The 15,956-nt window shown below is 43.6% G+C and overlaps 1 protein-coding gene across 1 annotated transcript in view; it reads left to right on the forward strand.

Annotated features, from left to right (window-relative positions):
* LOC147216854 (actin-binding LIM protein 3-like) overlaps positions 1 to 15,027 on the forward strand; it is a 38,912-nt gene extending 23,885 nt beyond the window's left edge. The window contains exons 8-22 of the mRNA XM_086176623.1: positions 546 to 604; positions 1,277 to 1,357; positions 1,707 to 1,862; positions 2,086 to 2,115; positions 2,840 to 2,951; positions 3,169 to 3,273; positions 4,717 to 4,767; positions 6,133 to 6,258; positions 6,348 to 6,412; positions 6,938 to 7,082; positions 10,769 to 10,798; positions 13,891 to 13,949; positions 14,366 to 14,435; positions 14,574 to 14,581; positions 15,001 to 15,027. Coding sequence (XP_086032749.1) covers positions 546 to 604; positions 1,277 to 1,357; positions 1,707 to 1,862; positions 2,086 to 2,115; positions 2,840 to 2,951; positions 3,169 to 3,273; positions 4,717 to 4,767; positions 6,133 to 6,258; positions 6,348 to 6,412; positions 6,938 to 7,082; positions 10,769 to 10,798; positions 13,891 to 13,949; positions 14,366 to 14,435; positions 14,574 to 14,581; positions 15,001 to 15,027 — 1,124 coding nt within the window. The remainder of the gene's footprint in view (positions 1 to 545; positions 605 to 1,276; positions 1,358 to 1,706; positions 1,863 to 2,085; positions 2,116 to 2,839; positions 2,952 to 3,168; positions 3,274 to 4,716; positions 4,768 to 6,132; positions 6,259 to 6,347; positions 6,413 to 6,937; positions 7,083 to 10,768; positions 10,799 to 13,890; positions 13,950 to 14,365; positions 14,436 to 14,573; positions 14,582 to 15,000) is intronic.
* The last annotated feature ends 929 nt before the right edge of the window (positions 15,028 to 15,956 follow it).

The following is a 15,956-nucleotide window of genomic DNA, read 5'->3' on the forward strand; positions in this document are numbered from 1 at the left end:
CCCAATTTTGAGATATTACCCACAATGCACCCCACTGCTGGACCGCAGCTCTCAGTGGAAATTATGCAATATGACAAGTTTAAATCAAGCGTGAGATCGAAGTTGACGGCGAGGAGAGACGACGCAAAACGTTCCCTCCGATAAAAACAAACACTGGTTTAATTCATAGTGTATTGGTGTGAAATGGTCTCCAGCCTCTAGACTCCTTTTAGCCTATCCTGGCCCTCAGGAGTTGGGCTATAGAGGTTTTATGAGAAGGTCGCTCCGCCCGTCTTTCGTGTTTATCCTCCCCGAAGAGACTCCCCGCACCTCCCCCATCCTCGGACCCGATGGACTGCCCCCTAAAGCCGCCTATAACGTTGATCGATGGCGGTGCTCTTCAGAAAGACTGATCTGCTCCTCATAGGAACCCATAAACACTGCGCTGGCTGCAGCCCACACACTGTAAACAAAGTGGACCGAATGCTCAGACACACTCTTGTGTGCGTGTGTGTGTGTGTGTGTGTGTGTGTGTGTGTGTGTGTGTGTGTGTGTGTGGTGGGCAGGTTCAGAGGTTTGGCACCCGATGTGTAAAGAAGCAGCTCGGCTGGAGAGAAAACTGAGGGTGAGAGATACCTAAAATATCCGCAGTCCCTTCTTTCTTTCTTTCTTTCTTTCTTTCTTTCTTTCTTTCTTTCTTTCTTTCTTTCTTTCTTTCGTTCTTTCTTTCTTTCTTTCTTTTTTATATAATATAATATAATTTAATATAATATAATATAATACATGATATATGATGAATTATATTTTAATTTGATGTTCATGATGCAAAATAGTTGTATGGCAGTCTAAGTCTGGAAGTCTATAATATAATTCAATAAATATGTCACTATTGATTAATTTCAAATATATATATTTATATATGCTGCCAAAGCTGTTGTTGTTGCATTGGCTAGTATGTTTAATTCACCTCTGGTGATTTATTATCGAATTATTGATGAGTTTGTCCCTCCTGGTTGCAGTGCAATTTAATGCTGTTTGTTTTTAATCTGGAAACCATGTCTAAAATGCTACAGATTATTAAGAACAATTACAAAAGTCGGCATTGGCAAAAGTATTGATAACACTTATATTCTGTTCAAATGCTTACGAGTATGTAAAATGTATGAATATATTAAATTGGTAATTTCTCTGATATTACTATGTATTTAAGGCGTCATCACTTGAAATAAGCCTCATTTTGATATCAAGTGTTGCTTTCACCGCCGCTTCCTCTGACTGACTTCCGTTGCCCCGGCAGCTGAGACGAACCTCCGAGACGGCGTCCCTGTCTTCTCCGGGCTCCTCCCCGCTCCTCGGGTCCCCTCACCGGCTCATCTTTGTGAGTGCCCCGTCGCTATGGTTACGCCCAAAGCCGCCGGTAGCTGTCACTCCCGTCAGCGGAACGTAACCAGACGGAGACAGAAATACGCCCGCATTCTGTCAAAAACATTAGGCGTGAAAAGCGGCGACATCTGCGGCTGCAGAAGACGAGATGTCGTCGAGGGGTTTTTTGGGGGGCTTTTAACCGCCTCCCTCCTGGATTTAAAGTCTGACCACGCTTATCCCGTTCCTCGGTGTCAAACGCTTCCTGTGTTTTTTCATGCACGCGTTCTTCGTTTTCCATCCACTGCTATTTCAGTGTGTTTTTTCTATTTGTGACGTAAATATCTTGTCTGTGCCTCTCCCAGTCTAAGGCTGACAATGATGGCCTGGACTATAAGCAGCTAGCTGCTCTGCCCAGGGTCAAAGCCGTATATGACATCCAGCCGCCAGACATCATCCCTTATCAGGCTGACCACACGCACCTCTCAGATGACACTCTGGAGCAATACAGCTGCGAACATGTACTCTCACACACACACACACATGCACACACACACTATGAGTCACGCAGTCAAGTCACAGAGTCGCTGATTCTGTGACCAGGAAGTTGATCTCAAACCTCATCTGTATCCACACACAAAAATTTATATTAATTTTCATTTTTCTTTTTTTTTTTTTAAATGTAATGATTGTTCAATGATTTGGATGACCACTAATAGTTTTTTCATCTCCCTTCTTATCCAGTCACTGGGCTCCGTATCGCCGTACTCTGCGGTAAGTTTTTCAATTGACTCCGTCGGTGTATTTTATTCTTCCGATAAAATGAGCTGGAGGCTGCATCGCTGATCATTTCCAAGCCTGTCAGAGGAAATTTCTACTGAAAGCTGATGAAAAGATGAAAACGTGGGAAACGGTAGAATCCGATTTCAGCAGACGTGTCCAGAATAAGAAGCTGCTCTGGAAGGAAGCCATGAAAACAAACTCGTTCGCTGTGTTTCTATTTGAAATACCGGCAACGACTTTAACAAAGTCCTGGTTTTTACTTTGAGGATGAGCTGTTTCTATAATCAGAGTTAATTACCTGTTTGTTTCAAAGTGAAATTTAACTCAACAGACCACCTTTTTTTTTCCCGGCAACAGCTGGTATTTGCAGCCCCACACTTTGTACAGGAGTAAATCCATCTTCAGAAGTGTTATTGTTTTTTTTTTTTTGCCTAAAATAAAAAAATAAAAACAACAAATAGCAGTTACAAAATCAATAGTTCTGGTATTGATAGATGCATTCTGATCTCCTTGTGTTTGGAGGCTTCTCTGTTGCTCTGAGTAAAAAGCAGTACATCGTCAGCATAGAGTCTGATGTTGGCATTTGCTGATGCTTGTGAATTTTTGGGTGAATTCCAGCGCAACCCGGTTCAGTGAACGCAGCGCGTAACGACGAAAAGTGGGTCCTGATGAATTGATAATAAATAATTCATCGTGAGATGTTCTCTCCGTCCAGGATCTGCTGGATGGCGTGGAGTTGCGAACGCGATGTTCCTCCAGCTCCGCCTTCACCGACTCTCCCGCGCACAGCCGACACGGCGGTTCTCCGCTGCATTGTTATCAGCCAGGTAATCCAAACACAAGCCTGCACATTAAGTGGATTTTTAAGAAAACATGGAAATCTTCTTTGTGCAGGTGCTGTGATTTTTCTGTTCCACAAGGGATATGTACGTTCTCACATACGATACGCTGCTTTGTTATGACTGTGCGGTCCGTCTGTCTGCGGGCCATTCTGTCGCTCATGCTTTGGTTTCTTCTTGCTGTGATTGGTTGGGCCGACCGCAGGCAGTGAGAGCGGCAGAAGCTCACCTTATTACAGTCAGCCAGAGCCCAGGTTTGGCAAAACCGCCGGCACAACCTTCCAAGCCCCCAAGCATTTCCATGTGCCAGGTAGGCCCGCTGACCCCTAAACCCAAACACTAACCCATGAATCACCCGCGCCTTATAATCTCACCAGCAACAGGTCATTGGTTGCAATTTGATCGGCCTCCTAGCCGAGGCCCTCGTACGGCCTCCGCCCCAGGAATCCAGCGTGACCCTTGACCCCAATCCCCAGCGAGCTAGCTAACTTTACACGACGATCGAATATGCATTTTAAACAAACGCGCCGTTCATCACGATTAAAGTTTACGGCGATTTCGGACGCGGGTCCGCCCCAAATGAATCCATTTCCTCGTCGCAGCGTTTTTAATTACACGCCGTTTATACTCTTTGAATTTGTCGGGCCGGGCTGGCGTGCCGCGGCCCGGCGAATAATTCAAAAGAAGCCACCTTGCAGTCTGACGGTAATTTCTCACTCGGCTGCGCAGGAGTTTTATGGACGGAGGGATTAATCAGGCAGGGCGCCGAACGCCGCACGTGTCCGCGCCGATGAGGGTCTTATTCGACGTAATGATCCGCCCGCATCCTGACGAGAACCGGTTAATTTAGTGTAAACACCCCCTCCCCTCCCCCCCCCGTCGGGGCCCCGGCTTTCTGCGTCAATTCCCTGAATGCCCCCAATCTGTCCGCGCACCCTTCACTCTGAAAGGCCCCTTCCTCTGCATTGTGAGCCGCCGCCGCCGGATTCAAAGGTTTTTTTTTTTTTTTTGGCCCCGTCCTCCTCCTTCCCGTCAGTCCATCCCCGCCACCACCCTCCCATTCCCTCCTTTCCTCCGAGGACGCAGCTCCTCACCAGCCTGGTCGGCGACAACTTCTTCCTTCACGCTTCTCCAACGCCAATCGCTGGAAGCTTTTATCCAAAATGCCTCACAGTGCCGCGAGTGCATACAATTTGTTTTATTCTTTTTTTTTATTTTGAAGGCCCGTTGGGAGCTAGTCTTAACTTGGCTGGGTTAGTTTTTTTCCTCACCACGTCATATAACTCCAGGACTATTTTTACTCCAGACTTTTCGCTCGGTCACAAAACGGCGCTTTCATCCACATGGTTATCACAACGTAACTCTGACGATTCTCCACAATGCGATACCTGCTGCTGTCACTTTAGACGTTTCTCCGCCTTTTCTAATTGCTCTCCTCCATCCACTTCAGCTGCTCTCCTCCCTCTCTTTTACCTCCGCCATCTGCCGCTCCTTCCCGTAGTAAGCCCACCAATCCGTATTAATCAGCCTCGCTGCACGTCAGCCCTGTCGTCTGAATGTCCTGCGCCTCCTCTGCCACGGCGGTTTATTACACCGCTTGTCAGTTTTATAGCTTAGGAGACCATAAACATATACAAGTGATCTGGTGGGACAGGATGAATAAAGAGATGCTGATTTTTTTCCTTTCCTTTTTTTTTCCTCTACCTCCTCTCCTTTGTTTTCCCGCACTTGTTCCCGTTGTTTGTGCTTGCAGCGTCAGGGGGAACCAACATCTACAAGAAACCTCCCATCTATAAGAAACAAGGTTGGTCGATGCTTCATAAGGCAACACTTTCTCCAGCTCTTGTCAGTATCTATTTCCTCCACTATCTCCCACTGGATCAACAAAAGTGTAATTATCATGTAATTAGCCATAATTGATTTCGTAGATTATTAAGCAACTCTGGTTGATCTGGGTTAAATGTCTCATATTCAATGCAAAAAACATGAAATAAAATGATCGCAGCTCTGTTCACAGGGAGGAAGTATCTGGTTTTCAGGGCACGATGCAAAGCAATAGTAGATGGTTTGATCAGTAAATTATTTCCAACTCTTTTTGTCATTTGCTGTTTGTGTGTGTGTATATATATAATTTCTTGTTTGTGTGTGTATATATCTCACTCTTTATATATATATATATATATATATATATATGTGTGTGTGTGTGTGTGTGTGTGTGTGTGTGTGTGTATATATCATAAATAGGTAGATATATAGATAGATATATTTCCAAAAGTTATATGAAAAATTATATCTATCTTCACTCATATATACATATTTTATCTTCCGGTTTTCCCATTGTTGTTGTTTTGCTTTACCTACCTGTATATATATATATATATATGAATACTCACACACACTAAAATACATATTTATATACATATATCTATACATATATATGTGTGTGTGTGTGTGTATATATTTTTTACACATATTTTTTATGTGTGGGGGACAATTTTTGCAAGATGTACTTTGCTTTGCTTTTTCTCAGATTTTCCGAATATTAACCAAACACCTTTTTAGATGTTATGTACCCTTCATCATAGTTTCAATATTTTAATTATCAGGCATATCACTGACACTCATCGCAGAGCGATGTATTCCTACGCCATATTTTTGGCTGAGGGAAACGGTGGACAAACCCGCGTCTGATTAGTCAATGATTCAGGCGGTGCCAAGCGGGGACGATCCATCAGTGCCGGGACAGACTTACAGCTCCTCAGAAAACACCTCCAGATGATTTACAGTGAGCCGCAAAGTGCTGATGAGTCATCTCGAATTTACGGCGTGAAACGCTCACGGGGTCGTATTCATATTTAAACGCAGAGCTATTATAGGGGGAAATGTATTTACTGCTCAGATGGACGAGCCGGTATCGTTTGCGTAACAGCCGCTCCATCATCGGATCTGAATCGGAGGCCCGGTCTCCTCGTTGTCTCGGGATGGGACTTTGCCGTTGGTTTCAATCCCCGGGTACCCATCGCTTAGAAAAGGTGGACTCAAATATTTAATTCCCTCCTTTGGACGGAAAGCCCCTCCTGTAAACTGCAAAGAATCTTGACAGTGACACATCACGTCATATGTTCACAGTTCCGTGTGTGACGTTCTCTGCCCTATATACTCTTGTCAGATTTCCCCACCTGTGAGAGCAAAACCAACCAGAACCTCCTCAACTCCAGTCGCCATTCGACCTCCAACTGCAACAGCATGTACCACCCCGACTCCAACTACTTCCCGTACTCCGGCCCGCCCAAAGGTTCCCCGCCACATCTCGGACATTGTCCTCGCACCGCCTCTTGCTTTTTTTCTTAACATAGGTGTTTCTCTCTCTCTCTCCCTCCGCAGTCTCCAGAACGAGAAGATTCTCCTCTGGAGGGGAGGAGGACGGGTGGAACCACAATATAAACAGGGTGAGACAGTTTCCTGCTCCTCTCTCTCACTTTTTAAGTGTAAATATTTGATGAGCTGCTTCCTGTAATAAAACGGGGACTCATCCAGACCCCCAATTTTTTTCTCGCATCTACATATTTACTGGACTGTATCAGAAGATTAGGATATTGTGATAAATTTGTTTATCTTCTGTAATGCAATTACAAAAACAAAAATGTCATACGTTCTGGATTCATTACAAATCAACTGAAATATTGCAAGCCTTTTATTATTTTAATATTGCTGATTATGGCTTACATCTTAAGAAAACTCAAAAATCCTATCTCAAAATATTAGAATCTCATGAAAAAGTCATTTTTGTTTTTTTTAATTGCATTACAGAAGATAAAGAACTTAATCACAATATTCTAATTTTCTGAAACGGTAGCAATCGTATCACCTTTCACAACCACTTACTCTTTTCAGTCCCACTCAATAATTTACCCGAAACGATCGAGACCCCATGTGTTATATATCGGCCGCGCCCTCCGTGTGGTTCTGCCCAGGGGATCGGCAGGATGATCCTGAAGGAGGAGATGAAGGCGCGCTCGGGTTGCCACGACAATGACCGCTGTGGGATCGGACGCAGCTCCCGCTGCAGCAGCAAGGAGGCGCTGAACAGCCTGGCGGGGTACAACTCCCTGAACGGCTGTGAGTACCAGGGTACTTGAGTGAAGTGACAGTTGAAGAATCCTGCAAGGGGGGGGGGGGGGGGGGGTGATAAAATAAAAAAAAATGAAATGTGAAAAATTAGCAAATATTTACCCAAAAATCTGACAAATGACAGGACCATCAGAAGAAAATCCCCTGTATATATGTAGCGATATGTACTAGGTGGGTTTGGATTCTGAAATATAGATTAATTAATTAATCTAATTTATTAATGGTATTTCAAGAAATCACGAAATGTGAAAATATTGCAAAAATTACCCAAAAATCTGACAAACGACGGGACTGTCAGAAGAAAATTACTTGTATATATGTGGAGATATGTACTAGGTGGGTTTGGATTCTGAAATAAAGATTAATTAATGATCTAATCATTAATGGCATTTCAAGAAATCACGAAATGTGAAAATATTTCAAAAATTACCCAAAAATCTGACAAATGACAGAACTGTCAGAAGAAAATCACTAGTATATATGTAGAGATATGCACTAGGTGGGTTTGGATTCTGAAATATAGATTAATTAATTGATGTAATTCATTAATGGTATTTCAAGAAATCATGAAATGTGAAAATATTGCAAAAATTACCCAAAAATCTGACAAATGAAAGGACTGTCAGAAGAAAATCACAAGTGTGTACTCGGTAGGTCAGGATTTGAAAATAGATTAATTAATTAATCTAATTAATTAATGCCTATCAGCTAAATTGATCTGCAGCACCTCTTTTAAGCCCTGACCTCCTTCCACGGAGAAGAGCGTGGCCTGCAGTCTCTTGATTTGAGCCCCGACACTAATGTTGACCGGTGATGTTGCCGTAGCAAATTTAGCATTACCAACCCGTGTGCTAGCTCTAACATGTTTTCTGACGGAGGGTAGAGGTGCTCCTGTGTTACGCATATCCCTTCATCATTTGCATTTTTGTTCATACCTCTAGCTGGAAGTTTCTTCAAATTCAAATTTCCCTTCAAACGGCGTCGTCTCACCTGCCGCCTCCATCATGCTGTCACCCATCCTCCCCCCTGAGGAGCTTGTGCACTGAGAAACGCTCCTTGCAAAAATTCAAACGCGATTAAAATGCATTCATTTTTTCTGTAACCAGGTAATCAAAATGAATGTGTTGTATATCCATCCATCCATCATCTGCCAATCATCCTGCACTCAGGGCCGCAGGGGTGTTATATATCTATATCTATATCTATATCTATATCTATATCTTTCCTGTTTATTTTCATCTTGAGCTGGTGTTGAAGTCAGGAATGAGTGTAGTTACCTTTACATAAGGAGGAATCTGTTTCATTGGGATGCCAAGCAAGTCGCGGTGTGTGTGTGTGTGTGTGTGTGTGTTTGTGTGTGCATGTGTGTGTGCGTGTGTGTGTGTGTTGGGGGGGTCCTTTCCCACCCCTGCATTAACTCATTGATCCCGTTCCTCATTGCATTCAGCACATCTAGTGCAAGGTGGTGGTGGTGGGGGGCGAAGATGGAGAGACTCAAAGAGAAGGGAGCGCGCGCGTTTACGTGGAGGTCAAATGGGAATAAAAGAGTGGGTGTTTCAACGGGATAGACGGAAAATGAACAAGAATGGATTAAATATAAAAGAGAGAGGGACGGCGGGAGGGAAGGAGGGAGGGAGGGGAACGAGGAGCTAAAGCAATTTGGAGCTGTCCGAGGAAGATATATAACATGAAGCCCAGAGGTAAATCAGGGTCAGGGCATCACGGAGAAAGAGGGGAAATGAGCTGTGTGTGTGTGTGTGTGCACGTGCTCACATGCAGGGAGGAGGTCTGGCGTGGCTGCACGGATGATGCGAGTGAGCTGATCATAACGCCCGCTGTTATGATTCTGATTAGAAACGTCCCAAGAGGTGTCGGGTCATACACTCTCTCTGAATGAGGATTTAATAGCCGTTCAAAGTAATCGACACTCGATAACTTTGTTTCGCTGGACTGGTTTTGGTCCATTAAAGCGTCCTGCTTGACATTTTGGCCTCCTCTTCGGTCCTTGCAGATATATATGTGACAATCACATATTGTACAGATTGGCTGAAAGAAGTGCCAAAATTGTATTTTCTAAGTTTGAGTTTTTCAACCACTTCTTTTTCTTCCTGGAAAAAAAATCTAGAGAACAGTTTTTTCAAAGCAGAAACTGAAAAAAAAATTAAATGGAGCAATAAATGGAGCATGAAGCAAAGTATAATGGGAAAAAAAGTAAACATTGATCTATTTTCCGAGTCGGTATTTAAAGAGCCCAAGCCAGACTTAAAGTAACTGAATTTCAACGGACATTGATTACATTAGAATGTAAATATACATATTAGGATCCCAAAGTCGAGCGAGTATCAGCTTTAAATGCCATTTTTTGCAGGTACGAAAGGTTTGAGAAACAGCAACCGAGCGGATCTCGAGCCGCAGCGCCGAAGACATTAATGTTACAGCACTGAGCGAGCGACGTAAACATATGCATTTTTAACTCAGGCGTCCCCAGAACGGGACTTTACCCGCACTCCTTCATATTTTATACGATGTGTAGGTCTTGATGGCGATTATGTAATCCATATTGATGCTGGCAGGGAGAGATCCTCCTCACAGCTAATGTTTTATACATGCCTGTCCCAACACAGCGAGCCTTCTTTATTTCCGCGCCACTGGAAAAAATAGTCCCTCTTCCATGATCTTTATCGAAGACACTACCTGCAGAAGTGCATGGGTCCAATGACATCATCGGGTCCGTTTCCCAACGCACAGTGGGTCACGCCATCAGACATTCAGTTCAAAACTGAAGGAGATAAAACTTTTGGACCTTTGCTAGCTATAGTCTTTTAAATCTACCTTCTAAAACGTTTGAAATCTAATTTCTTATTTTTATTTATTTTCTTAATATTTTAAATATCATTGGCTTCTTGAACTATAAGTCATTTTTTCAAGTTTTTCAGAAAACGTAAAAAAAACAAGGCATATGAGGAATACGGAGTTGACGCCAAAATAATTATCTTTGTCAAAAAATGAAAATTATTTTCATAACGTATTTAGCATGGTAAAGCTCATCATACAACATCTGATTGGCAATCTATTGAATAGAATGTGTTTAAGGCTGGATGCTCATTCATTCATTCATGGCATTTTCCACTTTTTTATACACTTGGGCGAGAGGCGGGGCTTAAGCCGGACCAGTTGCCAGTCGATCACAGGGCCACAAATAGACATTCACCCATTCACCATCTCATTCACACCATACAGTGTCATACAACCCTTCTCGCCATAATTTACACATCATATATAGGCATACAACCACTCACTCATTCACATGTAGGGTGAAATTAGGGTCTCCAATGAACCTACTGGATGGTTTTGGACTGTGGGACAAAACCATAGAGCCGAAAGAAAACGGAAACTCCACATAGAAAGATCCCCTATCGGAGTCCAATTAGGGACCTCATTTTATTTTATTTTATTTTATTTTATTTTATTTTATTTTATTTTATTTTATTTTTATTTTATTTTTATTTTATTTTATTTTATTTTATTTCATTTTATTTTATTTTATTTAAATCTCAAAGGAAATCAAGCAGCTGTTTTGAGGTTAACTTATTCGCCTTTGTGTTTTCTTTTTCTTTTTCCTCCTGCCCACCTCTCACACCCGGCTGACTCCCTCTTGGTGTCTCTGCTCATAGCACCCCGGTCCGTGCACAGCGTCGACAGCGGTGAGTAGTTTGTCGTCTCTGATCACTGAGGTGGTCGCTGAGGTGGGTGGGGGGATTGGGCGAGGGTTTTGGGGAGACACCCTACATCCCTTCATCCTGTCTAGTCTGCTGTGAGATTTTTATCAAACGACACAAGGCACAGTTGCACATACAAACACACACCGCTTTTTTAAGGTTACAGGTGGGGAAATAAATGGTGCCGCGGCTTACGTTTATCAGCTTTTCTGTGGCAGTGACACTGATTCAGGATCACTGATCTGAACCTCTTAGCCATCTGTTTCCCAACCTTCAGTTTTACTCGGGGGCTTTTCTCCCTGCAGAGAGGCGCTCGTGCCATCGGGTCACATGATTGGCACTCACAGGTCCATACTTGTTTTTTCTTTCCATATTTTCAAACTGTCTATTTATTTTACTTATGCGGCTTTGCAATTCATTATGAATCTAATGTGGCTGCTTCCAATTCACATTTTCACAGAATCTCAGGTAATACTTGATAGATGATATTACCATGTAGGATCTTTTTTTTTTTTTGTAAAATCACTTGTTGAAAGTGCATACGTTTCAGTCTAAGAGGTTTGAATAAAAATTCTCAGCTTCTATCGCAACTGCATTAGGCCCGGATCACTTAACTTGACAAACAACTTTCCATGTAGAGCAGTCCTGGAACACACTGGGCAGCTTTCTGCCTCGACCAGTCAGGCTAAAAAGAGAAAGACAACAGAGAGACGGAAGGCAAAAGTTGGATGGAGACAGAGAGGACTGGGAGGCACAGGCACAAATGATCCATTACTACTAATAACTGTAGCGCTAACAGTTACATGCCAATAGCTGGAATTATATCTTTATAGCAATAAAATAGCTCTACAAGTCATCAAAGAAATGATAATGATGGTTAGTGGATCAATCCACAGCCCCTGAGAACCAGCCAAATTACTCGGGACTATCATGAGTGCAGACTGGATAGCAAGAGTGGGAGAAATGAGAGGTGCATGATGGGATGTACCCTAACGGAGAAGGCCTATGGCAGCATAACTAGAGTCCGGTCTAACCCTAACTACCTATATGATTAAATACCAATACTAATTTGGGATTGTGGGGTTGCGGGTCCGGCGAAGGCTGTTCAGAACCCTGTTGTAGATGTTCATATGCCTGAGGTAGCGCTGCAGGTTACTGAAACCCACGTGTCTTGGGGTAGTCGGTATCACAAATGTCTTTAAGTTTTAATAGAAACATTGCATTTGCTAAATAGCACACAGAAACAAATGTTTTTTTTTTTCCAGCACACGTGCCAGTTTCGCATCCAAAACATTATTTTGACCAGGTTCCTGTTTCTGCAGGATCAGAGGTGGTTGGAGTTTGGGGAAAACCCACCTCTTGGGAGAAATTAAAAAAAAAACAACAACAAAAAAGGCTGTTGGTTTATAAGTATGAATTAAACGGCCTCTGTCAAACAGAGTTTTGTCCCGAGAGAGCAGGGAAGAGCCAAACGTCCTTGGGGGCAGAAAGGAGCGTGATTTACGACGGCCCCGGGGTGTCTGGTGTCCTCCGGGGGACGTTCGCGGTGGCGGAGAATCATTGCTGTTTATACTGGAAATGCCAATGCAGGCGGATAATGAAAACGGTTGAGAGTGAGGGCACATGGAGGAGCCGGGTAAGGTAACCCTCTTCTCATCTTTCACACGGATATTGACGGTTAAACACCCCCCCGTGAGATGCTCTTTGAACAGTAATTGCAGATACTGGCACTGAGAAGACTTTAAATTAGCCGTAACTTAACTATTTGGCGTCAGAAAGCTAAGAGTCGACACGTGCATGTCGGTTATTGACGAAGAAGGGAATTATGTGTGTCAACCCCCCCAATAGAAAGCAACCCCGGTGCAAAATCACTGCGGAAGAAATGTGCTGCATCACGGTGTTTGATTCCCGTCTCGAGGAGCCGGTGCAAAAAACTTAATTCACTTCAACAGAGGAAAAAGAACCCCGAGGGGACCGAAAATAACACAATGTGATGTGAGTGATGGAGCAGAGAAAAGGGAACGGACAATGGTGTGGAAGAGCCGCGGCGTGGGCTCAGAAAGGTTTGGCTGGAGAGGAAGTTTGTGACTCTACTGCCCTCTGCTGCCTCGGCTGTAGCAGTACGCCCGACTCGTCATCGCTTGTCGCTTTTTGGCGTCGGTTCCAACCATAAACAGTCACCGTAGCAAAGTCTAGAATGTAAACTAACCGCGAACGGCGTTAATCCAAACATCACTTCTCCATTTTCCTTAAACTGTTATTCGCTTGCTGTGACTGTTATTACAAGCTGTAATAACAGGGTAACAGAGACCAAAGCTCCAAAAGGAGGAGTAAGTGGTTTTGTTTCAGTGTTTGGAAGTGAAGGAACATCACCTTTTTTATTGAAAGAAGCTGAAAACAGAGATTGGATCTGGATTTGGATGTGATTGGATCCCAGTGTGTGTGTGTGTATGTGTTTGTTGTCCATGTCTGAGATTAAAAAAAATATATATATTGTATATTACTCATGTCTGTAGACACCTTGGGAGAATAGAGAGTTGGGTGCTTGTTAACAAAGACAGCTGTAAATCTTGTGTGATAAATGACGCAAATCAGCAAATAGCATCATTTTAAAGTAAATCATCTAGATATTGCCTGAAGTTATTTAGCTATAAAGCAAGAAATTGGCCAAATAACAGCAGCAGTTTGCAGAAAATAAGGAAGAAATATGCACCAAGAAATTGCTTTGGATAAAATATTTTCCTAAAAAAAAAAATTCTGAAAAACTGAATCCAATTTTTCCAGGATTTGCGTTTGAGTTGGTCGGCTGTTGGTCAGGATATTCGGTATCTCAGCAGCTTCCAGATGCTGTGTCTTCCTGTGGTCTTTGAAAAACACTGTGCATGCTGCGCCGAGCGCTGAAATCTGGGTCAAGTTTCCCCCCTCAAAGACCAGGAACTCATATTCTCCCCTGCACGGAAAGTCGAGTGGAAAAAAAAAACACCATAAAAACCTGACTTTGCTTCTATTAGATCAACAAGGTTTCTGTGAAGCCCTCTGTGTGTTCGTGTTGATGTGTTGATTTTTTGTTCTTCTAGACACATATGCTGCCAAATCTGCCTCGTTGCCAGGCTACGGAAGGAATGGACAAAACAGGGTAAGAAAAAAAAAAATACATAAATGAAAAATCACAAATGTGTGTCCTTGCACTGGTGTGAAAAGTAAGAGGTTCTCATTCGCTAATCGGTAACCAATGGCGACAACTTTCACTTTTTACTGACTTTCTCAAACTCGTATTCTGCTCATTTATCCCTCAATGTAACTTTGTCATTGTTTCCAAGTTGTTGTTTTTAGTTTCTGCGCAGGCCTGTGTCTCTCTGAGTGTGTGTGTGTGTGTGTGCGCTTTCTATCATCTTTAAATCTGGATTTAGCGTTTCCGCGACAACCGCCAGCAGTACGCCGATGTTGATTCAGGGAGCTGTAGTATTTTAGCATTCATGACCGCCGGACTGAAATCACTATGAAATATCTCTTGTGGATTTTCCCCAAACCGCCCTCCTGGTTCTCCTGCAGCCCGGCAGTGCCGACGCGGATTATTACTACCAGCACGAGAGCGGCGATGCAGTCAACTGGCAGATCCGAGGTAAAATAAACATCCATAATCCACATACGACAGATTATTACTGGCGTCTCACCCAATGTAGACTTTCCATTGTTGACGGTGATGAGGTTCATAAAAATGTCCTCTTTAATTGGATCCTTTTTCTGTGTTTTCTTTCAGAATACAAGGTAGGACGTGGCCCCGGCTATTATCTAAGAGCATGGTCAAGTAACTCTTTGCTAAATCGTCATTTGTTGTGCGCTTGTATTGTATTTGTGGAGTGCTTTTGCGGTTGTTCACACACCGGTTAACATCTGTAGCGTCCATGTTTTCAAACTGGGTTACAATAGAGGTCAAGACCCAACGGAGGGGGTCAAAGGTCACACACACGCAAAAAAAAAAAATTACATCCGCAAAAAGTATACCTAAATGAAAACAGTGCTTTTCTCCAGATTATCGTGAAGGAAAAAATACTTTGTCACTGCCCTTGACAATACCTCGATGTAGTAATCACACAATCGCAAACACACACACACACACACACAGCTCACCTCTCACTTTCACCAACGACCCCGGACGTCCCGCCCGGCTTCCTCCTTGGATGCAGCCTCCGGGGCCAGAGGATGTGGGCTAATTGCCGCCGCCGACCCTGCAGATCCTTTAAATCACAACCTCTCCAGGCCACAAAGCATTTGTTCCACACGCTAGAGTCCTCCATGCTCCCAGGGCAGTGCTGAACCCTAAAATGTGCACAAGCACACACACACACACACGAATGGACCCATCAAGCAATTACTATTTTATTGCTTTTTCAATCTTTTCCTTAAATTATGACTAACAATTTACAATTTACAATTTTCTCGTGTTTTGCCGCACTTTGGCTCAAAGACGCTCGGAGAAGCGATAGCTCGGAATGCTAACGTCGAATTAGCAGCTCATAACGTCCCCATCTTTCCGTTAGATCTACCCGTACGAAGCATTAATGGTGTCGGTCAGAGGACAGCAGCGTCTCCCCAGCGACGTGGATAGAGCCAGACTTGAGGTAAACTGGAGCAAGAGTTGGTAGCTAAAAGCCAATATTTCCTGCCTTGGATGGACGTTTAGATCTGATCAATAACAGTCTGTTGATAAAGAGTGAACAGACTTCTTTTTATAAATGGATCTCTCTGGTTGTTCCCCCCCCTTTGCACGTCTTGTCTCGCGGCAGCGCCACCTCTCGCCGGAGGAGTTCTGCAGAGTGTTTGGCATGTCCATGACGGCCTTCGATCGCCTCGCCCAGTGGAAAAAGAACGAACTCAAGAAGCAGGTCAGACTCTTTTGAGTGCAGCCTGGCTGGAGGTACTACTCCACTAACCGGTGGACTTATAATGTGGAGGGTGAGCTGTGTGAACCGCTCAACCTTCCTCTTGGATGCACCCGAGAAGGCTGCTTATTGGGCGCGCAGCGACCGGAAGGCTCAAGTAATAAACGCAACGTCGGGCTAGCCGCTCAAAATGAGAAGGGACGGTGGATGTCAGTGGACGGGCAGTGCTGGAACTGCAGGAAAGACATGCCAGTAAGGAG

Source organism: Fistularia commersonii, chromosome 29 (assembly GCF_037954325.1).
Source record: "Fistularia commersonii isolate RoL2024-O1a breed Wild chromosome 29, RoL_Fcom_v1.0, whole genome shotgun sequence".
NCBI lineage: Eukaryota > Metazoa > Chordata > Actinopteri > Syngnathiformes > Fistulariidae > Fistularia > Fistularia commersonii.